This window comes from Candoia aspera, chromosome 5 (genome assembly GCF_035149785.1).
Source record: "Candoia aspera isolate rCanAsp1 chromosome 5, rCanAsp1.hap2, whole genome shotgun sequence".
Taxonomy (NCBI): domain Eukaryota; kingdom Metazoa; phylum Chordata; class Lepidosauria; order Squamata; family Boidae; genus Candoia; species Candoia aspera.
The window spans coordinates 93896410-93922975 of record NC_086157.1 but is presented as its reverse complement, the minus strand read 5'-3'; the positions used below and the strand labels follow the sequence as shown (position 1 = coordinate 93922975).

Genomic DNA, 26566 nt, shown 5'->3' with positions numbered 1-26566 from the left:
ACAAAATACTGTGATTTACATTTGAGGTTGAAAGATTATGAAGGAAGAAATAGGTTGTTATACTGATCATAATTGGGACTGATCACTGATTGTTATACTGATCATAATTGGGAATAGCAAAAGGATTCACTAAATATTTGGAAAGTTTAAACCTAGTATCACCAATTTTACAACCCTTCTTAGAACAGCATCCATTGTACAGAAATACTTCCACAACTGCTAGGTCCTTCAAGGATTCAAATCATTGGAGTCATCATCCAGTCAATGAGAGTGCGATATTATGTGCAAGCACACAGTGTAACCTGATGGTGAAAATATTTATCTACAATATTAGCTATGTTTCTCTTTTTATCTAAATTGGACTAAATTGAATGTCGAATTATAATGGAAGAAAAAAATCAACCACAATAATACCAATGTATGCATTTTTGTTTGATCTTTCTCCATTGTTTTCTGGATTTAGAAAATGATGGTAATAATTTAAAGTAACACAGAGTCAATGAATCTGATGATTCAAGTCTTTGGTTCATTGGAGATGCATCCAGAAACTTTCAATGACATTTCAACATTACCAGCAGATTAGTTAAAGAAACTGTCACTGAATTAAATATGTCACTTCTGACAAAAGCAGACAAATGCAAATTGCCATCATGATGTACAGTCAGGTTTGCATTGGTTCCTGTTCTCTGACCTAATAATTACTTGAAATGTCTGTTATTTTTCATGGCAAACCAAGGGCTTCTCATTAGAAATTGCATAGAAATGCAGCTAGAAATGCATAGAAATGCAGTAAAGGTCATCAATTCTGTGTCCTAAATAATCCCCATAGCATATGCTTTAAGCTACCTTTTCCTCTTAATTTAACGGATATTCTCATAATTATACTTTTCATATTTTGAATCTTATATGTGCAGAGATGTATGCTACTGCTGCTACTTTCCACATTCTCCATTAACTGCTTGTCTCAAGCTGGTTGGGAAGCATGCAATGGTGATCATGGGACCACTGAACACTGTGATGGTTGTAATTGTGCACCAGTTGTGAAGCGCTCAAATGATGATCACATAACTGCGGAATGCTGCATTGGCTGTAAATGCACGTATTGGTCGCAAAGCTGGTTTCTTTACACATTGTAACTTTGAATGATTGCTAAACAAGGCAGTTGGTAAGCAAGGACTACCTATATATCTATTAGACTGGGCAAAAGATTTCATATATCTGCAGTTTCAGCTTTAGCACATGTGCAGCTGCAGACAGGCTTTTATGAATGTGTAAAGTAAGTTTTTCACAGTTATTTGCAGTTGTTTGGCTGGAAAGGATCCTCAACCCCAGCGAATAAAAAGGTCAACCTGTATTATATGCATTAGCTGACCATCTTCTCTACTACTACTGCTTCTGTGGTATAAAGACCACAGTAACTTGACCCAGACTACAGTTTGTAATGAATCCCATTAATTGTGATTAATCTACTTTTAACAAGTAGCCTCACACTCAAATTGACACACAGTCTAAAACAAAACATTCATGGAATGTCACGTTGTTGTGCCATCCAAGACCATCTCATGCAAACTCTTGCCTAGATCAAAGATGAGCCTGATTAAGCATAGAAAAAGCTGGGCATAGAAGGTATCCTTTTTGGTAAGGACACATTTAAATAACAACAACAACAACAACAACAACAATAATGCATATGGTTCTCTGATTCTAAATCTTTAGCCCAAAGAACTCTGGAGAATATGGATAGGCAAACAATGCAATAACTAGAACCAATGTACAATAATGCATAAACTAACTGGTTGGAATTACAGAAGCCTAAGATTAAATACCAGTTCACCCATTGGATTACTTTGTGAAACCAATTATCTCAGATTGTTACATCTCCTGAATAAAATCCATCTTGTACAAAACACAGCTTATTGGCAATATATAATGATAAATAAACATCTGAACTTGGTTAGTGGAAGATCCTGAAATCATCTACTGACTAGGAATCAAAGAGCCACCAAGAGGTTGTGTCGTCTATGTCCCAGGAAGAACATTATGGTATGGTGGAGACCAACCTGGCCCTTCATATAAGCATGAGAAGGTCAGCCACAGAGAATTTGAACTCCTGAATGAAAGACAGGATACAGAATTAACAATAGATAAATTTGCTTTGTAGATAGAGCATTTGACACCTGCCACTTCATTTGCAAGGAATTTTCCAGCAAGAAAATCTTGTAATTCATTTTGGAGAATAAAATTCAAAAAAACAAAACAAAAGAGATAACTCAATAGCAACCAGTTGGACCCAGTCTACCCATCATGCATAATGCACTCACTGAAATCAGCAGAATGTAATTTAGTTATTTTTAACTTTAGTCCCTGCTTTACGCATATCTGTACGAGCAGAAATCCAGAACTGACTCACAGAAATAGACTGGATGTTTTGAATTGTTTCAAAAAAACTTAATGTTGGGAAATATATTCTCCAGTTGGATAAATGCCAAAAAACAGAATGCTCTTGGTTAATGAGCAATTATGAGCAATGGGCAATAACTCTTTGTGCCTTTTTAAGAAGATGGTCTACAGTGGGAAAACAGTTCAAGGCGCTGTGGACTGACGACTGAATATTACTGAAAATGAATGCAATTAAGTGCAGATTCATGTCAGAGGGGTTTTTAGCCGATTTTTCCCCATTTCCTGCATTAAAAAACCAGATTGCTATAGTGAATGTTCCCATACTGAAGTAGTTTTAAAAGGTCCTCAGGGTAAAAAGGCATGATATAAATGGAAACTTTTATTATTGCTAGTTATAGAAATCATTTGACAATGTATATATATTTTAGATGCAAATCTGTTTTGAATATCACATGTAAACTTTTTTTAAAAACCTTTTTGACCCAAAACGGTTTGGAATCTTTTGATTAGTTATTTTACCTGACCTTTAACTTCATTATTTTAAAATCCCAAAGATGTAGTGTTGTTGTTACAGCAGAATTTTGGATTCAGGAATTAGGTTGTCATTTCATCTGGTCAAATTTCAGGAGTATTCATTAAAACAAAAGGAAAAATAAACCAAACACATGGAACTTTCGACACTGAAGTGTGAGTATTCATGTTACTCTATTCCTTTCCCTTTCCCTCTAATTTTTCTTTGAGTGAGTCAATAACTTCTTTCACTGAACATTTTCAATTTCTTTATTAGGTTTTTTTTTTGGGGGGGGGGGGTTCTGCATGCCCTGATGTCTCCCAGTTACATGTGTGAATGGTGCCATTTAGCAATCACCTCTGAACATCAGAAATAGATGCAGCCATTTTCACACTATCCAACATCAAATTAGGGTTTTTTGTCTTTCAATAGAATAAGGGTTTCCTTCAGGTAGAAATTTCATCTGCTACCATAATTTCCATGACTGAGTCACCTTATAATAGAAACTTTCACACAGACTTCTTCCACATCAACACCAGCATCACCCAGGAAGGCCTACATGAAGATTTACCTCAGGATACCACAATAAACCTGGTGAATATTTTAGGTAATAACTTGAGTGTTAACCTAGAAAAAATACTGTTAAATAGAAAAAAAAATGGCTAGTATGAATTTTGGAAACATCAGACTTCCTGAGAATGAACACAAGGAGGAATTTATGTACCATATTCATGATTTAGAATTTATACTGATAAATGAATCAGCACTCAAATTATAAATTGGGATATCACTGTGACACTAGGTGTTAGAGAACTGACTCCCAGCTGGGTGTGTAACACCGTTCTGTGTAAGACACTGAATTGAATAACACTTTTAAAAAGATTTCTGCAAAAGACCATACCTTTGTTATTTCAGGACACAATAGTTCACTTGTTGTGGTGATATAAAATCAGAGCCAGTGTCATGTAGACCTCCACCCTTCTGTAGAAAATGGACTTGCTTTCTTAGCAGTCATTTAAAAGGTCATGTAAAAAATGTCATGAAGAAACACTCAACATTTCCCAGCTCAAGGGAGTCAGATCTATGGACAGTCCCACCTAACTACACTCTCTGACAGCTGAATTGCCCAAGTTGAGAGTCTTCACCACAATGGGGTTACAATTCCTAGCTGATATGACCAATACAGACCCATGCTGACTGGTATTGAGAGAGTCAAGAGCCAACACATGTAGAAGACATCTGCTTGGGGAACACTGCTTTACAGAAACAGCTGTTCCTGCCCCTATGATAACTTTGCTGGGCAAAAAAAGTTGAGGGATTATTACTTCTCTTCAGACTTGAAACTGCCATAGTGGCTTTGTCTTTCAGTCTTTCCTCATCTGCATCTAACTACAGCACAAGCATGTCACAGCAACCTTTCAGAACAATGTCTTTGTCTGATCCCAAGCCCATATCTAAGTCAGCATGAAGTCTGTGTTAAAGTCATGCTTCCCCTTAATGCAACACAGTTTTGCTGTGGATACCATCTAATGCACTTTACTGACCATTCCGGTACAGTCAGCTTAGCATCTATTGTCCACTTTAGCTGGTGCAAGCCTGTCTGTCCTCTTCAGTCTCTGGCAATATCTTCTGCTTTGGCAGCAGGAGAGTGTCTTTCAAACCAAGCTCTCATCTTTACCTGCTAGCAATCAGACCCAATCACTGGCTGAGGGACCTGGATCAGCCTGAACAGCAGCTGTCCAGTGGTGGCAGAAGTGGGTGGGGTAGAGGGAAGAGTTTACATGGTGAACTGGGAAAGAGGGCTGTCTCTTTCTCTGCTGCTTCATGAAACACCTTTCCCTACTCCTGTCAGCTACTATTGGGGCTGATTTTGAAGATGAGTTTAGCGTTCTTTTGGAATAGCATTCTTTTGATGTAAGCCACTGAGTATCATTTGGATTGCAGAAGCATAGAAGTACTGTGCGTTAAACAAACAAAGAAACAAACAAACATTTGATATCAGCTGCTTTTCAGTCTCCTTTGGAAGTTAATGGTGCCAGATTTTTTTTTTTATTCGTTAAATCATGTCCAATTCTTGGAGACTGCCTGGACAAGTCCCTGCAGTTTTCTTGGCAAGATTTTTCAGAAGTGGCTTGCCACTGCATCCTTCCTAGGGCTAAGAGAGAGTGACTAGCCCAAGATCATCTAGCTGGCTTCGTGCTTAAGGCAGGACTGAAACTCATGCTCTCCCAGTTTCTAGCCTGGTGCCTTAACCACCCCACCAAACTGGGTCTCTAATGGCACCAGATACTTGCGCTCAAAGCAATTTAATTTCTGCCCCAACCACATTAATGAGAGTGTTCAGTGCATGTTTTCCTTTTGATTAGTAATGCTTGATAGTAAGGCAGAGAAACAAAGCCAGGGGACTCCGCCAATCCCTGCTCTTAATGCTCTGTAGGCAGTAGGCATAAGGACAGCAGCATTTACCAACATTGTACTATGCCAGATAGGGTTTACCAGAGCGGGCAGCAAAGTTTATGCCAATATATTTACTACCAGCAAAAAGACTATTGGATAGCACTTTTGCTCAGTTATAAGGAAGAGCTTTTTGAGTCCTCATTGAACTGTGAAAGGAATTTGAGGAAGCCATGTATTAAATGAAACTGTTTTTAGCATGGTTTGTTGAGCTAAGCTAAAACCAAACCCAGCTGATGTGTTTCCTCTCCCACTCAAAAGAGTGGGAGTGTGTGAATATGGAGCTTTGTCTCAGAGATTGCATGCTGTCTTTCCCCACAGTCACATGAACTCTTCAACTGTGAAGCAGATTTCAAACAGTCAGTTGGGCTGGACGTTTTCAGTCTCTTGCATAGTCAACTTCCTTCTCTTCCACAGTGTAGCCTCCTGTTTCCATTCATATGTCTTTCATTGCTCATTTCTCCTTCATAACATCCTTCTGCTGACATCTGGTCCATCTCCTTGGAGCGTATTTCTTCTCCCTCTTGCCCAGCCCCTCCCTTCTTTTGATTTTTGTTGTTTACAGAAATAAATGGCACCATGTTTTTCTTGGTAGAAAACCCAGTGGTATATTTTAGTCATATTGGGTAAGCGGACGTTTGTGGTGCATCCCCACACCAATTCTTGGGAACAAAATAAAGGAAATAAACAATGGCAATATTATTAAAGATGGCAAGTGGGGGAAAGTGATGATGGCTATCCTTGAATATGTACTATGCAAAAGAAGATGAACTAAGACCAGCATACTGGACCTCAGAAGAACAAATTGTGATGAACTCTGTAGGAAGATAGATCTTGAAGTTCTAAAGGAGAAAAGTGTCCAGGAAGAATAGGAAATTCTACAAAATAAGATGCTGAAGACACGGTTAAAAACAATCCCCACAAGAAGGAAAAATAGAAGATGTCTAAAGAGGCATCTCTTTATACATGCAGAGTTATCTGAAGTACTGACATATATAGGTGAGGGGAGGAGGAACATATATAAGAAATGGAAGAAGGGGAACATAAGCAAAAAAGAATGCAACAAAATCTCCAGAAACTATAGAAACTCTTGTCAAAAAAGTCAAAGCTCAGAATGAGGTGAGTATGTTGGAAAAACAAGAAAAGCCTAAGAGAAAATGAGAAGAAGATGATGAATGAGTGTGGGTGAGAAGGCAGACATTTTAATCCCTATTTTCAGTCTTCTGTCATAAGGAAATGGAGCCCTAGCTGGTTATGTTTGTGCCACTGGGGGGAGGAAGAAGTGCAGCATAGCACAGACAATGAAACAGAGAACCCCTGGAGGACTGGGGAGAAAACTGGAGAACAAATGTCACCACTGTTTTCAAAAAGGGAAGACAGAGGACTCAGGAAACTACAGATCTGTCAGTCTGACATGTATACAAGGCAAGATCTTCAAACTGATGATTAAGCAGCATGTTTGTAAGCATTGTATAGGCATGCTACAATTTCAGGGTAAAAAACAGAGCTTGTTTAATTTCTTCTCATCTCAATAATGTCTTAACATGACCTGCCCAAGGAACAAAACTAGTAATACTGATGAAGTTGGGTAATGAAACATCTGCAAGCAAACAACCAGGCTCAGAGAGCGCCAAGAACTCCACAGTTAAACCAGCTTTTGCCTCATCAAGGCATCCCACTTCCTTCTCTATGTAAGTGACTTGTAATACCAGTATATAATTACTTTGAACCACAATGTTTAACCTTAGGTAAAGGTAAAGGTTTCCCTCGACGTAAAGTCCAGTCGTGTCCGACTCTAGGGGGCGGTGCTCATCTCCGTTTCTAAGCCTTAGAACCGGCGTTGTCATAGACACTTACGGGTCATGTGGCCAGCATGACGACTAGAAACGCCATTACCTTCCCGCCGAAGCGGTACCTATTGATCTACTCACATTTGCATGTTTTCGAACTGCTAGGTGAGCAGTTTAACCTTAAGACATCACAAATATATTAATTTGAATTGCAAATTGTATGAAGAAGACTTTTAATAACAACATTGGACAGCAGTGATAGAATACTGGAAGCAAGGATCTAAAATGCTCTACCTTGTTCTGGAATGATTCTGTTGACATGGTTGCCAGGTCCATTTGATCATAGGTTGAGGAATACCATAAACAATGCATGTTAAAATTTGCTTAGTTCCTAGTTGATAGAGATTAGGACCAGGAATTGATGACACTTTTTCATAAATCTGAGGTTTCACTGTTAACAAACAAGAACAGGAATAAACTGAAATTTTATTCTAGAATAACATAGAGTGAATTTGCACATTACTGTCTCAAAAGAAAAACTAAGACTTTGGCCCCTTCCACATGCAATGTGTGTTGATGTGTTGTCTGACATCATTGCTGCCTGTATGTGTCCCTATAGCGCAGTGGGGCTTCCAACAATCTTGGAAAGTCAGAAATAAACTCCTCAAGGTAATCAGTCTGACTTCTACTTCAGAAGTGCTGCAACAGCAGTTTTTCAGGGCTTGCTCTGGAGCTACAGTTGTAGGTTGTCCAACTTGTCCTAACTCCTGCCTCTAAATTTCCCCCTTCTCTCCAGAATCCAAGTGCCTGGGCACCTCCTTCCAGCCCATTCTTCTCCAGCAGAGAAGCAATTTTGCTGCTCACTTGACAGTGACTGCCCTGTTTATATTTTTTCCCCCTTCTTTTTGTAAGAAGCCAATGCAATGAGGTGAAGACGAAAACAGGGCACTGGCTGCAGGCAGTGCTGCTTGGCTCAAACAAGCAGTCTTTATAGACACTTGCATGGTAGTGCAGCTCATTGGCTCATCAGCTGGTGACACAAAAGCTGAGTGTGGAAATGCTCTTTTCTAGACACTAATGTCTTTGTCAGATAATTAGTGAGTAACCTTTTTTTTTATATCAGGCACACAGTTCACAGCAGGTAACCCATCCTTCAACCCATGAAAGGATAACCAAATCCATAATTGCTTATGATGTCACTACATATGTTATCTATGTAATATATAAACATTTCATAGGAAACAAATGTTACACATTTTTATGGATAAGGACCACATTCTTTGACAATGGAATCATATTTAGAATGTTTATGTTTACTCCAAATTCAACAGGACTTAATTTTCAAATAAGTGTTTGGAGAATTGCAGCTTACTGTCACTGATATCAATAGTACTATGGACTCACCATTTATTCTGAGTTTTATTGTTAAGTTTTTATGTAGGTTCCACTGCCGGGTGCTCAACATTATAGTGTAGTTTCCTGCATCTTCTTCAGCAACATGTTTTATGATTAGTGAGTAACCTTTAGTTTTATATCGGGCACACATTTCAGCAGCAGGTAACCCATCCTTCAACCTGTGAAAGGATAACCAAATCCATAACTGATTATGATGTCACTACATATGTTATCTATGTAATATATAAACATTTCATAGGAAACAAACGGTGCACATTTTTATGGATCAAGGACCACACTTATTCTTTCGTAGCATGCTAGAGGCACACTTCATAGTTGAGGCCAGGATGAAGAAGTAGGTACAGCAGGGATAAAAGCTGAAATTGATATAATTTACATTACATTAATGTGTTAATATGATTACTTTCCAATTGTGCCTTTACTAATTTCCCACTTATGGCAATAAAAAATAGCAATCCCTATTGACAGGCACTGAATAATTTTTAGGGGACCCATATCCAAGTCTTCTGAGGACCAGATTCAGCCCTGCTGGGTAACTCTGATGTAAGACATTGAGGGTTTGAGGAACAGATTAGATTACAAGACTTTATAAATGTTTAAAAGCTAATTAATGGACAATTTACTGGTTTTATTCGAAATTCATCTGGATTGAACTACATATTATATGAGCAATATGTGGCTGCTAATAATCTTCATTTTTACTCATCTCCTCAGTACTACTCAAGTACTACTTGTTAAAAGAAATGTGAAGTAAGGCCGTGAAGACCTGGCTTTGTGCCTGGGCCTGGGGCCTCGAAAGTGTGGATGGTCCTGTCTCTTGGCTGTATTAACATTCATGCATTGCTCGCTTGGCAGCCATGTACAGTATATTTATTCTGTATTTATGTTATATTTTAACTCTTTTAATTGTAATTGTTTTAATTGTTTTATAGTTTTATTGTTGTAAGCTGCCCAGAGTCATTCACTGAGATGGGCGGCTATAGAAATCAAATAAATAAATAAATAAATACATGTTTGAAGTATTCATGAAACAATATGTCATACATTACTTTTATTAAATATTGTTAGGGAAACACATGGATATAGGAAAGTGATAGGAGTTAGAGCAACCACAAGTCCCCTGGAGCATGTGGAATTCCCCCTGATTTATTTCTTTATTAAAAGACATTCCAAGTTTAAATTTTCTGGGGAATATCAAACCATTTGAATATATAACCCCCCAAAAATCCCCTATTTTAACACTAAATGGGTATGATCAAAAACAAACATGGCAAGGACCTAAAAGAAGAAGAAGAGATCAAGAAAAGGTGGCAAGAATATACAGAAGACCTGTATAGGAAGGATAACAATATTGGGGATAGCTTTGACGGTGTGATCAGTGAGCTAGAGCCAGCCATCCTGAAGAGTGAGGTTGAATGGGCCTTAAGAAGCATTGCTAATAACAAGGCAGCAGGAGACAACGGCATCCCAGCTGAACTGTTCAAAATCTTGCAAGATGATGCTGTCAAGGTAATGCATGCTATATGCCAGCAAATTTGGAAAACACAAGAATGGCCATCAGACTGGAAAAAATCAACTTATATCCCCATACCAAAAAAGGGGAACACTAAAGAACGTTCAAACTATCGAACAGTGGCAGTCATTTCACATGCCAGTACGGTAATGCTCAAGATCCTGCAAGGTAGACTTCAGCACTTCATGGAGTGAGAATTGCCAGATGTACAAGCTGGGTTTAGAAAAGGCAGAGGAACTTGGGACCAAATTGCCAATATCCTCTGGATAATGGAAAAAGCCAGGGAGTTTCAGAAAAACATGTATTTCTGTTTTATTGACTATTCTAAAGCCTTTGACTGTGTGGACCATAACAAATTGTGGCAAGTTCTTAGTGGTATGGGGATACCAAGTCATCTTGTCTGCCTCCTGAAGAATCTGTACAACGACCAAGTAGCAACAGTAAGAACAGACCACGGAACAATGGACTGGTTTAAGATTGGGAAAGGAGTACGGCAGGGCTGTATACTCTCACCCTACCTATTCAACTTGTATGCAGAACACATCATGCGACAAGCTGGGCTTGAGGAATCCAAGGCTGGAGTTAAAATTGCTGGAAGAAACATTAACAATCTCAGATATGCAGATGATACCACTTGGATGGCTGATAGTGAAGGGGAACTGAGGAGCCTTATGATGAAGGTGAAAGAAGAAAGTGCAAAAGCTGGCTTGCAGCTAAACCTCAAAAAAACCAAGATTATGGCAACCAGCTTGATTGATAACTGGCAATAGAGGGAGAAAATGTAGAAGCAGTGAAAGTGTCATGAGTAAGGATGGCGAGCAGGGGGCTCCCATCCAGACTGTCAAGCGCATGCATAGCACTGATGAATTGTTCAGCCATTCAAAGAGACACAGATCGGGGCCGCCTTAACCCTTGGGGGTTATATGTCTGGGTTTTCCCATGCTTCTTCAGTTTGTTAGGATTCCTGTTAAGTACTAGCAATAAATATTAGAGACCAGTTCCTTGTCTCAGTGTGTTTCCTGGTTGTTAGGACAGAAAGACTTTGTATTTCTAGGTGCGAAGATTACTGCGCATGCTGACTGCAGTCAGGAAATCAGAAGACGCTTAATCCTTGGGAGAAGAGCAATGACCAATCTTGATAAAATAGTTAAGAGCAGAGGCATCACACTGACAACAAAGGTCCGCATAGTTAAAGCAATGGTATTCCCCATAGTGACATATGGCTGCGAGAGCTGGACCATAAGGAAGGCTCAGAGAAGGAAGATCGATGCTTTTGAACTGTGGTGTTGGAGGAAAATTCTGAGAGTGCCTTGGACTGCAAGAAGATCAAACCAGCCCATCCTCCAGGAAATAAAGCCAGACTGCTCACTTGAGGGAATGATATTAAAGGCAAAACTGAAATACTTTGGCCACATCATGAGAAGACAGGACAGCCTGGAGAAGATGTTGATGCTAGGGAGAGTGGAAGGCAAAAGGAAGAGGGGCCAACCAAGGGCAAGGTGGATGGATGATATTCTAGAGGCGACGGACTTGTCCCTGGGGGAGCTGGGGGTGTCGACGACCGACAGGAAGCTCTGGCGTGGGCTGGTCCATGAAGTCACAAAGAGTCGGAAGCGACTAAACGAATAAACAACAACAAAAACAAACAAAATAAGAAACTGAAAATAACTCCAAGTGTTTGAAATGTCATATTTAAGGTCAGCATTTGAACGATTCTGTGTTACTTCCCTAAACTTCTCAGTGATACTGAAGGTCTATTATATTGAGTGCAGTGGTTTGGACTAAATCCTCACCCAAAATGCAGTAACTATTTCTTTTGAAAGTCAGCCTAATTGGTTAAACTCCATGACAGACCACCCTAAAAAAAGAGTTTCCTTCTCCTCTGATATAATTCAATTACTACTACTACTGCTATGGCTCTCAGCACCTTTTCGAAGCCCCCATCCCCATACACCCCAGTCATAGAAGATGAGAGGGTATAACCAAGTGTGATATTTGGGGATCGGATGCCACATCACAAGTGTATGCCCAACAAAGCACACCATGTAAAATGCTACAAATGGCTAATTTGCCAAAATTTATAGTAAGATATTTTTAAAATATATGGTTTAATTTTAGGTGTTAAAAAAGGCTAATTAAAATTAAATATTTAGTATAATAATGTTAAGGTCTGCTCATTACTTTACTTTAATTAACATTATATATTATTTATTTGAGGTATTTCCTGCATTTCTATTCAATCTGAGAAACTAACAAAAACTGACATAAAAAGAGAGGAGAGGAGTTGTTGTTTATTCGTTTAGTCGCTTCCGACTCTTCGTGACTTCATGGACCAGCCCACGCCAGAGCTTCCTGTCAGTCGTCAACACCCCCAGCTCCCCCAGGGACGAGTCCGTCACCTCTAGAATATCATCCATCCATCTTGCCCTTGGTCGGCCCCTCTTCCTTTTGCCCTCCACTCTCCCTAGCATCAGCATCTTCTTCAGGGTGTCCTGTCTTCTCATGATGTGGCCAAAGTATTTCAGTTTTGCCTTTAATATCATTCCCTCAAGTGAGCAGTCTGGCTTTATTTCCTGGAGGATGGACTGGTTGGATCTTCTTGCAGTCCAAGGCACTCTCAGAATTCTCCTCCAACACCACAGTTCAAAAGCATCTATCTTCCTTCGCTCAGCCTTCCTTATGGTCCAGCTCTCGCAGCCATATGTTACTACAGGGAACACCATTGCTTTAACTATGCGGGCCTTTGTTGTCAGTGTGATGTCTCTGCTCTTAACTATTTTATCGAGATTTGTCATTGCTCTTCTCCCAAGGATTAAGCGTCTTCTGATTTCCTGACTGCAGTCAGCATCTGCAGTAATCTTTGCACCTAGAAATACAAAGTCTTTCACTGCTTCTACATTTTCTCCCGCTATTTGCCAGTTATCAATCAAGCTGGTTGCCATAATCTTGGTTTTTTTGAGGTTTAGCTGCAAGCCAGCTTTTGCACTTTCTTCTTTCACCTTCATCATAAGGCTCCTCAGTTCCTCTTCACTTTCAGCCATCAAAGTGGTATCATCTGCATATCTGAGATTGTTAATGTTTCTTCCAGAGATTTTAACTCCAGCCTTGGATTCCTCAAGGCCAGCTTGTCGCATGATGTGTTCTGCATACAAGTTGAATAGGTACGGTGAGAGTATACAGCCCTGCCGTACTCCTTTCTCAATCTTAAACCAGTCTGTTGTTCCGTGGTCTGTTCTTACTGTTGCTACTTGGTCGTTATACAGATTCTTCAGGAGGCAGACAAGATGACTTGGTATCCCCATACCACTAAGAACTTGCCACAATTTGTTATGGTCCACACAGTCAAAGGCTTTAGAATAGTCAATCAAACAGAAAGAGATGTTTTTCTGAAACTCCCTGGCTTTTTCCATTATCCAGCGGATATTGGCAATTTGGTCTCTAGTTCCTCTGCCTTTTCTAAACCCAGCTTGTACATCTGGCAATTCTCGCTCCATGAACTGCTGAAGTCTACCTTGCAGGATCTTGAGCATTACCTTACTGGCATGTGAAATGAGTGCCACTGTTCGATAGTTTGAACATTCTTTAGTGTTTCCCTTTTTTGGTATGGGGATATAAGTTGATTTTTTCCAGTCTGATGGCCATTCTTGTGTTTTCCAAATTTGCTGGCATATAGCATGCATTACCTTGACAGCATCATCTTGCAAGATTTTGAACAGTTCAGCTGGGATGCCGTCGTCTCCTGTTGCCTTGTTATTAGCAATGCTTCTTAAGGCCCACTCAACCTCACTCTTCAGGATGTCTAGCTCTAGCTCACCGACCACACCGTCAAAGCTATCCCCGATATTGTTATCCTTCCTATACAGGTTTTCTGTATATTCTTGCCACCTTTTCTTGATCTCTTCTTCTTCTGTTAGGTCCTTGCCATCTTTGTTTTTGATCATACCCATTTTTGCCTGGAATTTACCTCCAATGTTTCTAATTTTCTGGAAGAGGTCTCTTGTCCTTCCTATTCTATTGTCTTCTTCCACTTCCGCGCATTGCTTGTTTAAAAATAATTCCTTATCTCTTCTGGCTAACCTCTGGAATTTTGCATTTAATTGGGCATATCTCCCCCTATCACTGTTGCCTTTTGCTTTCCTTCTTTCTTGGGCTACTTCTAGTGTCTCAGCAGACAGCCATTTTGCCTTCTTGGTTTTCTCTTTCTTTGGCATGTATTTTGTTGCCGCCTCCTGAACAATGCTGCCAACTTCTGTCCAGAGTTCTTCCGGGACCCTATCTACTAAGTCCAGTCCCTTAAATCGATTCTTCACCTCCACTGCATATTCCTTAGGAATATTAGTGAGCTCATATCTAGCTGATCTGTGGGTCTTCCCTAATCTCTTTAGTCTGATCCTAAATTGTGCAAGAAGAAGTTCGTGATCACATTGAGGTGCTCAAGCTCCAGCACCACGACAAGGTAACGATCCTTTGCTGAAGGAGGAGAGGAGAGTAAGATAAAAAATAACAGTACACATAAAATTAATTGACGATTTATGATTAACCATTTTAATTGACCATGTCAGTTGACATTTGACCATGAAATTCTGGTCAAAGACTTGAGGCTTGGTTGCTCTCAGAGGTGAAATGTGTCTAAGAAAAGCAAAGATTTCACAGCCTAGCAGTGATACAGGGGAGGTCCCTTTCCAAGTGCTAGAAAAACAGGACTTTTCCTGCAGATTTTAAAACCTGAGCAGGCTAATAGCAGAGAAGTAGTCTTAGTCAAAACTTAAGTCATTTAAGATGTTAAATTGCACCTGATAAACAATTGGCTACGAACGCTGGTCCTTCAGTAGAGCAATCATATGAATCCTATTATCTTGCACCAGTTAGCAGCCTAGCAGCTACATTTTTCCACCAACAGCAACTTCCAAACTTTTTTTTAAGACTGGATCTTGGAATAGTAAATTGTGGTAGCCAAGTAGTCCCTGAAGAGGCAATTGCCAGATGGAACTAGGTCAGGAAAAGTCATAGCAAACCACTAGGTGTGAATGGGCAAATGTGCTCCTCATCCCAGTTGCCTCCTGTAAATCCAATGACACATGAGGGTCAAGTAGCATTCCCAGGCTGTTGGGCTTGCATCCAATTCTTCCCCAGCTTCTATTTTTCATTTAGAAATGTGATTGTTTCAGAGCTGGAAATCCAAGCTTTAGAGCACACATTAAATTTGGCTGCAAGTATGGTGAACGAAAGCCACGTGTGTACGTAGGGAACTGTTTTCCTAATCAGTCTTGCAGCAGAGCTTTTGTGAAACCCTAATGAATTCAGGAATAGCCACTGCCATTTAGAATGATTTGAATGAAAACAAAGACAAAAATGAGATCAAAATTGATACCATTGTTTCACAGGCAAGTAATACAAAAACACTCCTTAAATATTATGTTCATGAGCCAAGAAAATCTAAGGTCAATTAGAACCAGAGAAGTTGTATGAAAGTTGTAGCAAAACAATGGGTTAGCAGAAAACAAATGCATTCCCCTTTGGGGGCCAAATTATAAGGGGTCTTACTCTGAGGGAGATTGTGGCATAGAGCAGGGGGACTAATCCTCCCTCCCTGTGTCACTTTTCTAGAGCTCATCTGTCCAAGACATTTATCTCTAATGATGCTTCTGCATTAATGCCAACAACATGTCTTCGAGGGACATAACTGCCTTGATACTCTGAACAAAGTAGGTTCAAAGAAGTACTGTCCTCACCTCATGAATCACCTGTCTATATTCATACTTTTGTGCACTTCCAAGGTTTATGAAATGCACCTTCTGTTAGACCATTAACCAGTAGACCCTTAAATAAAAGTTTCTAACAATTTTGAGACAAGCTTAATTTCTTGTAACCTCATGGACAGGGTCACATGGTTCTAATAGCAACAATGTATTAATTGTTGGCTATTATCTTCTTTCAGGATGTTTTTGAACTTCCCAATCCTGCTGGAGACCTAGTATTTTCTCACCAAAGTGTTAAAGCCATTTCACAGGTTTATCAGAGAGAAAGATGCAAAGGTAGCCTTCCTTGAATTAATACATAGATTAATAAATTGGGGGATTTCCTTTACAAGCAAATACCATGGCTTTAAGTAATTGGCACATACTTTTAAAGCTGTCATTAGCAAAAGAAGCCACATATTGAGAGAGCTAGGCTACAAGATACAAAAACGAAAATACAATGACTTAGATCTTTAGAAAAATAATCTGATATAGGAACTTGGTATTTTACAGTGAGTGAGTGAGCGAGCATGTGATATTTTGATTTCATTAGTAGGCAAAGCTGCTTTCTTGTCTCCCTCTGTGCACTGACATATTTATTCCTCATCGCCTTAATATTAAGGGCCCTTTAAGTACAGTAATGGATTAGTTTACACAGTGATTCAAAGGAACTGCTGATCAACTGAGCAGGATGTGAGTAAAAGTGGGTAGAGTCATACAATGCAATAAAATGAGAAAGTATACGACCTCAACCAAAAACAAAAAAAGACAAAACATGGGAGCCCGATTCAGGAACTTTTTAAGATTGCGAGAGTCCATGAACAGAATATTCTAGACTGTTTATTTATACCAGGGTTTCTCAACCAGGGTTCCATGGAACCCTAGGGTTCTGTGAGAGGTTACTAGGGGTTTCCCGGGGCATCACAATTTATTTAAAAAAATATTTCAAATCCAAGCAACTTTACACTAAAGAGGTAAGTTTCATTCTTATTTTTAGTTTAAGAAGACTGTTAGTGCATGTATACAGGCCTACATATGAAACTAATATAATTATTGTGTAACTCCTGGCCTATTTTTGAGCCTGAATGCACAGGAGTTCCAGGTGTTCCTCCAGGGTCAAAAGGTTGAGAAAGGCTGATTTATATTTTTTTCTATGTTAATGTAACTTTTCTCTCCAGAAGTCAGAAGGAGAAACACTATAATAACTGTTGTGGTTGCATTTTAATTGAATAGTTTTATTGTTCTGACTGAATTACTGTGTCATGTTCAGTACTTTTTGCATGCCTAGGCAATTGCCTTCATTGCCTCCCTCATTCAAAAAGACTTCAGTCAGGTTTCATAATGAGTTTGCTTCAGAAGAAGAAGCTACAATGTCCATGCCGAGCAGCCAGGGGCGGGGGGGAATCAATAAACAGACACTCAGAGAGCTATTACAGGAAACCTTCCCAGCTTGGTAATTTGGTGTGGCTACTGTTATCCTGTTATGTCCAGTCAGCCAGGATGATGGGAATTCTTGTCCAAGACCTCAGGTTGATAGAGAATTACATTAGATCCATATGGAAAACGTGGGCAGTTCTAAAAGTGAACCTAAACATACATACATACATACATACATACATACATACATTAAAGGAATATATCATGGGCATTCCTAAATGATTCACAAAATAAGCTATTATGGGGCTTCACTATACGAGAGAAGCACATGGGCCAATTCTCTCACTGACAGAGAAGAAGTTCCCATTATATCATAAGCGAGTAACTCCGTTTTTATCTTGCTAATGAGTGAATCTGAACCAAAGACCACAATAATTTGTCATTTCAGTCACTACAAATATAATTCATATAATTTAATAAGCATCTCAAAATTAGGCACCAGTTAAAATAACTTCCTTTCTTACAGGACAACACATACCCTTTCAATTGTTCACATTTTATTGTGCCAGTGACAAAGGTTAGAACTGATTTATATGTTACACTTATAAATTTTCATATGTCCATTGAATTGTGAGGGAGGAAAATAAGAGGGCTCTTCTTGTGGTCTCATTAAAAGAGGAGTGGACAGATTCATGGAGGATAAAGCTAACAAGGGCTTCTAGGCGTTATGACAAAACATTATATTCAGGTACAGCATGTTTTCCTGCTTGAGGCAAAGCAGAAACTATGCTTCCCATGCAACCAAGTCAATGTGTATACTATCCAAAGCCAATGAAGTTATTTTCACATATGTGGCAGAAAATCTTATAATAACCTCTTCCAACTTCTGGCCACAAAACAAAAGCCTGGCTTGCAACTCTTCTGTTATATTCCAAACTTGCAGCCTGTGGCAGCTGCTTCACATTATATAATGGTACAGCTCGCTCTGACCAGCTGCAGAACCATTCTGTTGACTGTCAGTTGCTTGAGAACAACAAGGAGCAAGGTGACTTAGGCACCCTGCATGGTCTTTGTGTGGGTATTTGGTGGCCACCATTAGAAACTAGAAGTGGAACTTCATAAGTTTGCTTTGATTTGGTTTTCTCTTTATAAAAGCCCCATCCTTTGATCCTCTCCAGTGTAGCCTAATAAGAGCTCTTTGCTCTGGATGCCCTGAAAGTGATACATTGTCCCACAATATGACATTCTTATTTGAATGCATAGATATACAACCAGTGGCCTTGGGCTTGCATGTAGCCCATCAAGGAATCAAGCATGCCGCCTTCATATTCCCTGAGTCTGTTGCACATCAACAACAAACCCACACACCACTGCTATCTCATTTCTTCTATATGAAACTCTGTCCTTGTGTGTGTTGCATGTGTAGGAAATAACTATTTGAGGGATCACATACTTCTAAATTTATTTTAAACTGTGAAAATATTGGGATAACTATACGTGTTTATGTTAAAATGTGATAGATTAATTAAAAGAAATAATATCAATATTTAGTTTTCATCCTTTCTCTGTATCCTTTCCCACCACACACATACTTTAAAAATAGTTTTATATAGTTCCAACCTTGTTTGCCATGTGGCTTCCAAAATACTATTCAAACATTAGTGTAGTTCTTGGCCCAATAAATATTGTGCACCCCTGTCTAATGCACACGTCAGTCTCTGAAAAAAACGTAGGCACTGTTTCAGCAAGCTCTTGGCAGTCTTTGATTTTTTTCTTGGAAATCTTCCAACAACATTTTATTTTCATAAAGATTTTAAACACAAGAGAAAACTATAAATCTAATTTGAAAATGGATCTATTAAAAATTAATGATTTGACATTTCTTCCTTGAATATTAAATATGTGATAGAATGCTACAGTACTCTTTCTGATAAAATATGCAGAATTCCTTTCACTGCAAGACCAAAATCGCAATGAAATGAACACAGCCATCTCACAGATGCTTAAATAGTGGAAATTAAACCAGATATTCCAAGTCCATTTCAGGACATCTTTATTCAATATATTTTTACTTGGAGGTGAACTATTTGATCCTGGGAAAATGGGTTATCTTGTCAAATAAGTGGCTGCTTTCTCTATGCAGAAGTAACTGTAACCCTACCATATAACCTCTGGTGTAGGAAACGCTTTCACTTTCATAGAAATTCGATAGGACTTCTTGCCAGACATAACATCCAGTCTGTTTTTTTGTCGATGTTGCAACATGATAAATGCTTTATCTTTAAAGAAAAGAAAAAAAGAAAGAGAGAAAACAATCATGTTTTAAAGATAATGATACTGATGAATAGTTAAAGTATGATAAAGGCAATATGATTTATACATGAAAGACTATCTGAGGGACTGCCAATATCAGTAGGAATACTTTTAGATGCAATATAAGAAGCCCTCTTCAGGATGCCCTCACTAATCACCCAGTAAAATTAGAGTTCTCCTGAAGAATTCCAGTATCACTTGCAATATAAAACCACTGCAAACCATAAAACACATTAATAAGTAGCCTGAGCATACTTATTAATAAGTACAGTATACTTATAATAAGAGCCTATGAAAGTCATCATCCTGTGAACTTGAAATTAAAGCTACATTTAAAATACCGAGGCAATGTCATGAAGAAGAAACTCTCCAATGCCTCAAGCATCTGCTTTTAATCTACAAGGGAAAAAAATTGTCTAGAATTGGCATGTCAGACATAACTATACCCTTATTTATTTAGTCAATTTATACAGCTGCCTATTTCACAATTGTGACTCTGAGTGGCACATGGACAAACCAACTCAAATTGGAAAAAGCACAAAATCATAATGGTGTCATCTAACCTCTAGACCCCAATCCTTGCCTTTGGAATATGAGTATCTGACATTTGAGGCACACAAGCTATGTCTTACCATAAATACGAACTGTTATATTATCTGATTTTAGTGATGGCCCGCTCTTAACATTGCAAATGTACTGGCCTTTATCTATATCATGGACTTTATCAACAACAAGGATACTATAGAATAGGTTGGGTTCATCTTTTCTTTGTACAATGCTTCTACTAATGGTGCCCCTTTTGCTCGCCTAGAGAGAAGAAAAAAATAACACATTACTATCAACAATTGTTAATTCTACAGTGGTCACAATTTAACATGCAGGTCCAGATTAGAGATAATTTGCTGTCCAAAGGCTGCTTGATTAGAGTTGGAAACTCTCAACTAACTGATCTTGAAAGATAATTCTTCAAAAGGGCACACAAATCTACAGGGGCAAAAATGTCACACGAGTTCTGTGTTGAGACTTATGAATTCCTTTACTATTACACTCACCTGCTAGCCTGCTAGCCATTCCCAGTATTTGTGAAATGGTTAATACTCTTCTCTTTTTGGAAAATGTTTCTTGAAAAATCATAATTCTACAGTATCTGCCTTTTTATAGCCACTGTCCCTCAAGAAAAAAAGGGATTAATCAATTTTTTGGGTCTTCTTTGGGGCAAAGTGGCTGTATTTAGATAAAACACATATGCTTTTGGATGGAAATTCAGCAAATTTATCTTCATAGAACAGGCATTGTGACATCTAATTCTGATAACAATCAGATGAGTTACAGGAACATTTACATAATTTAAACAAGTCTGTCTCCCAAATCCCTGCACCTATTTCATTGGCTGTATCCCTTTAGATATTCTAAAAGCCCACTACTTCACAGTGGCTTTCCCCAGCTCCTAATTCTTCCCTAATATTTCTGTTTTAATGCATGGTTTGGGCTAAGCTTTTATTTTCATGCTATTTTTATGCAGTTCTTAGACATATGATCATAAAAACATTGAGTTGGAAAGTATCTAAGAACTGAAGATCATCTAATTCAACACCCACTGGGTGCAGAACCTGTTATTTCAGAATGATTTTATAGGGTTCATAGACCAGATTTTTCTATAATGAAAAGCAGTATAGAAAATGCTTTTTATTACTATATAACACTATCAGTATCCATCTTATGATACAAATGTCTCTGCTAAAAGTTATTAACCATCCTTCAGCATGTAAACAGGCAAATTATTTTGGACATAGGTCTGCAGTCAGACTTGTGTGGTGCACTCAAAAATGGGTAGAACCAAGAAAAATGGGAGGAGACCTGCAAGCAGTACCACATCCATTGCCCTTCTGTATGTATGCAGATAGAGGTGGAAGTTCTTCTATCAACAAAAGGGAAATGATTATTAGTGGACATTTTGCAATGTAAGCTTGCATAGTGGTTGGCTAGGCCAAACACTTGGCATAATGAGATTCTGAAGTTTGAGTTCTTCCACACATGCATCAACTGTATTAAAAACTTATGGCAAAGTGACAAGATTCTCTTGGATATCTGGCAGATATTTGTACATGGATGAACATGCTGAAAATGTGGTGAAGAAAAGATTGGTAACCATATTTTTTTCATTGTTGAAATACTTTGCTCAGAGATGAAATATTGACCAAATGAACTAGTATCTTCCTCAAACTGAATTGGAAGCCTACTTTGAGGAAGTCTGTTATAAAATAAAGCCCTTTGACATTGTGTAATAAGTATTACTAATCACGACACCTAAGAAATTTCCAAGTTCGAAACTTTTAAAAATAAATTTGTTATTATGAAATAGGCACAATGAATTTATGCAACTACATTATGTAAAATCTTGCTCATTCGATGATGCAACATGTTGGAAAAGAAAATGAATCAAACAACAACAATCAGCAAAGGGACAATCAAGTAAGTCAACTTATCTAGTCACAATGCTTATTGGGGCCGCTTTTGATTAGTGTTTTAAAAAGAAAAGAAACGGGCACACACCTCACCAGGATAAGTCCATGTGATCTGCACTCTGGTGTTCCAGGCTGCAGTGATACTACAGTTGAGAACGAGACTTTGCCCTTTCAATAACTTCACTGGTTTTGAGTCATTCACCTGGACACTAATGATTTCATTGTCTATGTAATGCAAGAAAGCAAAATGAACCGAATGATTGATTAGTTAAACAGAGAGAAAGAAAAACCGAGGTGAATAGAAAAATACTTACTTAGCCTATATGTCAGGTATTTGGTGCTATATTCATGACCATCAATAATAGTTTCGCAGCTAAGAAGCCCTATGAATTTGTATGTTGCTTTTGGAATTATGAAGCCTTTTGTGTTATCCCAGATGACGGTCTTCCCATCAGGAATGATGGTTCCTCCTGGCATCTAAAATGAAATTCATGCATTATTTCCCCCATTATTTTCTTCTTAAGAACTTATTTTTAGATTTAGATTTTTTAGATTTCTTTTATCCCGCCTTTATTATTTTTATAAATAACTCAAAGTGGTGAACATACCTAATGCTCCTTCCTCCTATTTTCCCCACCACAGCAACCCTCTGAGGTGGGCTGGGCTGAGAGAGAGCAACTGGCCCAAGGTCACCCAGCCGACTTTCATGCCTAAAACAGGACTAGAACTCACAGTCTCCTGGATTATAGCCTGGAGCCTTAAGCACTAGACCAGACTGGCTAGAAGTAATAAATGATTAATTTTATAACGTTTTGTGAACAAAACACCCCAAGGAGTTGTAGAACATGCCTCCTCTATTGCACACAACTTCTGCTGTTTATGAAAACTGCACTTCAGTGAGGGCATCTTATGCTTGTGGGTATTTTCTTCCTTTTTGCAGCTCCATTTCATGCAACCCAGCTTAGAGAGAAGTCCCAAAAGACAAGTTTGCTGATTTGCCAGACTCTGGATTTGCTGGGATAATGCAATTAATAGAGCTTAATAGAATAGCACCAGGTAAACTCAAGATCTTTTCTTTTTGTTTCATACAAACTGGAAGCTCTGGGTAGCGGCAGATGTAAACTTAGTGACTGACTGATTTGACAGTGCACTGATTGACTTACAGCTCAGCAGTTGACTAGAATGGACAGAGCAATGATTGACTAAAGATGCTCCTTAGCTACAAACCCCTGATGAACACATCTGATGATGAGAATGACTTGGGGGCTGCAGTTAAAATATGTTGGGAATGATTTGCATTTGACATATTGCAAAGGTCAGTTAACCATCTAATTATGACACAGAAGATTTCTGGTAGCCTTTTGATCTCTTAATACAGTAAAATCTTGGTTTAAAAATTTGACTATTTCATGTCCCACCACCCCCAATTTCATTATTCATCACGGTGCAAAGGCACATGGGACTTTCCAAACAAAATCCCCCTGCTCTTAATTTCCTGTTAAGAAATATGGATTGTTCTGAGTATTTAGTAAGAAGTGGTTCTCCTTTTATTAGCAAGCACGTCACATACATAATGGCAACTTTGCCTCTGAATGAGGAGTTGAGGCATTTCCTAATGTGATGGCAGGCCCTTCCAGGAAAGACAAAAAATCATGGGAATTTGCAACAAAAATATTTTTGACATGAAAGCCAATTTTCTAAGTGGGTTGCATATTTGCCCATTCTGTGACTTTAGAGCCATGCTGGATAAACCCAGAAATAACTACTATTTGTAGTAGAAAGATTTGGCAATAAATAAAACAAAACAAAACATAGTAGGAGTAGATATTTTAGTGGTCAAGGGCTGCACTTAATGGTCCTGTGGGAAGAGAAAAGCGATGAGGTAGTGTGATGGGATCATACCACAAATATGTCTGATATTTTCCTTTTTATTATTTCCAAACAAACAGAAGGAAACTACTTATGTAAAGGCGGTCAAGTCTCTGCCTATTTGTGTATCAGTTCATCAGCATGAATAATCTCTGAAAATTGAACAGAACAGGATCAGAGTCGGCATGGGAGACAAGATGGCAAAAGAAAATCAAGTCCAGAATTGGGCTGGATCAGGCTGCGAGTTGTGGAGAAAAAGATCCTTCTATCTTCCCCCAGTGCAACACTCTGGGACAGGGAGCTGGACAGCAGCTTGGAATGCTGCAGATTGCTTCATTTTAAACCCTCTCCCTTCTGATCACTTGACCCAGAGCAGAGAATATGCAGGGCATATTCCCAGGGCACAGATGCAACACAAGGGGACAGCAGGGACACTTGTGTACATGCAACGTTTTATTCTATTGCACAGAAGAAAATGTAAAGGGATTGGAAAGAATTTCAGAAGCCATGCACTGCATGCTTTTTCTACTTTGTTTCTGTTTGTTTCTAAATTATTATTATTATTATTAAAAATCTATGTGTGTGGGGAAGATGGATCTTCTTCTTCTGGTTAACTATGTTAAGCCTGCTTTATGTGCTGCACTACTTATTTTTTATGTAGGCCACCCAGAGCCTTAGAAATGGGAGAGAGTATAAATGTTAATAAATAAATAAAATTAAGTTTTGTTTGCCGGTCTAATGGTAGCAAACTGAACTGCTGGTTTTGAGCAATCACACCACTAAAAATGAGCACAGTTGGAAAGAGGCCTGAGGGCTTCAGTAAGATTTCACATGCTACTGGAGACATCGAACGTGCATTCCTTAGGAACCCTTCAAAGCAATTCCAGAAAGTTCTTCAGAAAGTATGGGGCCTATACTCTTTAAAGCAACAACATCTTTTCCTGGGATCATGCAGTCACTCTCATCAACTTCACACAAAAGCAGAGGGCAGATACACAGCCCTTTAAAAATTCAGCTGTTTAAAGAATTGAAGAGAAGACTACTTTCACACTCCCTCATACTCCAAATCACCTTTTGGAATCAAATCAAAGTCCTGTACAGCCTTAGTTCTTATATAGAGAAATAAAAATATTAATAATGTAATTTCACAGAAAGGACATGGCTTATGCACGAACTAAACCTGAGATATACCACTTGGGCCCACAAAATTGCTTTGGGGACTCAGGTCCCAGATTAAAGATCTTGAGGGCAGATAAATGCAATATCCTCTAAAGCAAGATGGAAAGCACCAACAGAAAACGTTAATTCCATTAATTCATTCTTTATCTTTTCTGTCCAACCAGAAGAATCACCATTGTCAACTGTATGAAAAACTGCTGAAACAAGAGAGAATCAACTGGGCTAACTCGCCTGATCTGGCTGCAATTCTAACACATCTGTCACAATATTCCAAAGCTACAAAACAAAATATCATCAGCAATGTGGGTCTTTCATCACAGGCCACATTCATGATAATCAAACTCTATGGGGTACATATATGTGCCAATTGTCCCAAACACAAACCACAATTTTTATATTCTATGAATGCAACACTAGGTACTTTTGGAATTCAGCTCATCTACTTAGAGAACTCAGTGATAGAAACTGCCAGCCCCCCTTAATTACTGATGTTTTAAATTATAGCAGATCCACCTTCTCCCTCAAATCTGTGTTCAAAGCAATTATGAGAAGAAATATCTCCAACAATTTCTCAAAAGCATGACTCTCCATTAGTAGTGATAGTAGCATAGCTACTGAAAATAAGAGGAGTTTCTTCATTGCATCTTCCTGTGGAAATTAGTGCTTAGGAAGCCAGGGAGGCTGCAGACTGCTGGAGGGGGGGATTGTGTAATTAACACATGAATCTACCCTGAACTGAGGTTGAATGTACACATACAAGTAACCAATTTTATTTTTGTGACCCTGAGATGCATAGTTCCTAATCCTTGTCCTTTACACAATCTTCTTTCTCTTTGCTACTGTCCTCTCACGCCTACCTCTTGACTGACTCATTAGAAAATAAGTACAAGAGCACCACTCCATCCCATGAGAATTTCCTCACAATTCTGTTCTCCTTCGAAAGAAATTTTGAAAGCAAATTCTCTTCCATTAAACTGAATGAGAACTGATAGGGGAAAAAATCAGAATTCCCTCGCCCAGCATTGTTTAAAACAGTAGCACAGCATCATAAAGTAACTGCAGTATCAGTTATTTCCAGCTCTACATAAAGGTGTGAGCTGGATAAAATATAGTTTGTTTGAAAAAGGAACTCTTTTTCAGCATTACACAAAACTGAGTTAAGGATTCTGGCATCAAGCATTAGCTTGCAACATCACACTTTTGGGATCATGAATCCATCCAATGCTGTATGTACAAATACACATGATCAATTTTCTTTTTGTGACTCTGAGATGTAGAATTCCATTAAGGAGTTCCTAACTCTTGTTCTTTGACAAGTTTAGCAGTGGGTCACATTAGCTGAAGTATCGCTTTCCTTTAGAATGATATTTTGCTTAAAGAATCTCACAATGGCTAGGTTCACAAATTGTGCCAAACTATAATATGGTTGCTTCATGTTGGATTAATGTGTTATGAGGTTTGCAACCTCTGGTACATGACTTAAATCAGAGGGGCACTCCTTGTCCCAGACTGAGGGTCACAAAAATAGAGAGTTAAAATAA

At 38.7% G+C, this 26566-nt stretch overlaps 1 protein-coding gene across 1 annotated transcript in view; it reads right to left on the bottom strand.

Annotated features, from left to right (window-relative positions):
• FLT1 (fms related receptor tyrosine kinase 1) overlaps positions 1-26566 on the bottom strand; it is a 136254-nt gene that overhangs the window by 80071 nt on the left and 29617 nt on the right. Inside the window, exons 5-10 of the mRNA XM_063305729.1 lie at positions 22292-22454; positions 22066-22202; positions 20145-20319; positions 19361-19478; positions 8560-8729; positions 7450-7606 (exon numbers count right to left, since the gene is read on the bottom strand). Coding sequence (XP_063161799.1) covers positions 7450-7606; positions 8560-8729; positions 19361-19478; positions 20145-20319; positions 22066-22202; positions 22292-22454 — 920 coding nt within the window. The remainder of the gene's footprint in view (positions 1-7449; positions 7607-8559; positions 8730-19360; positions 19479-20144; positions 20320-22065; positions 22203-22291; positions 22455-26566) is intronic.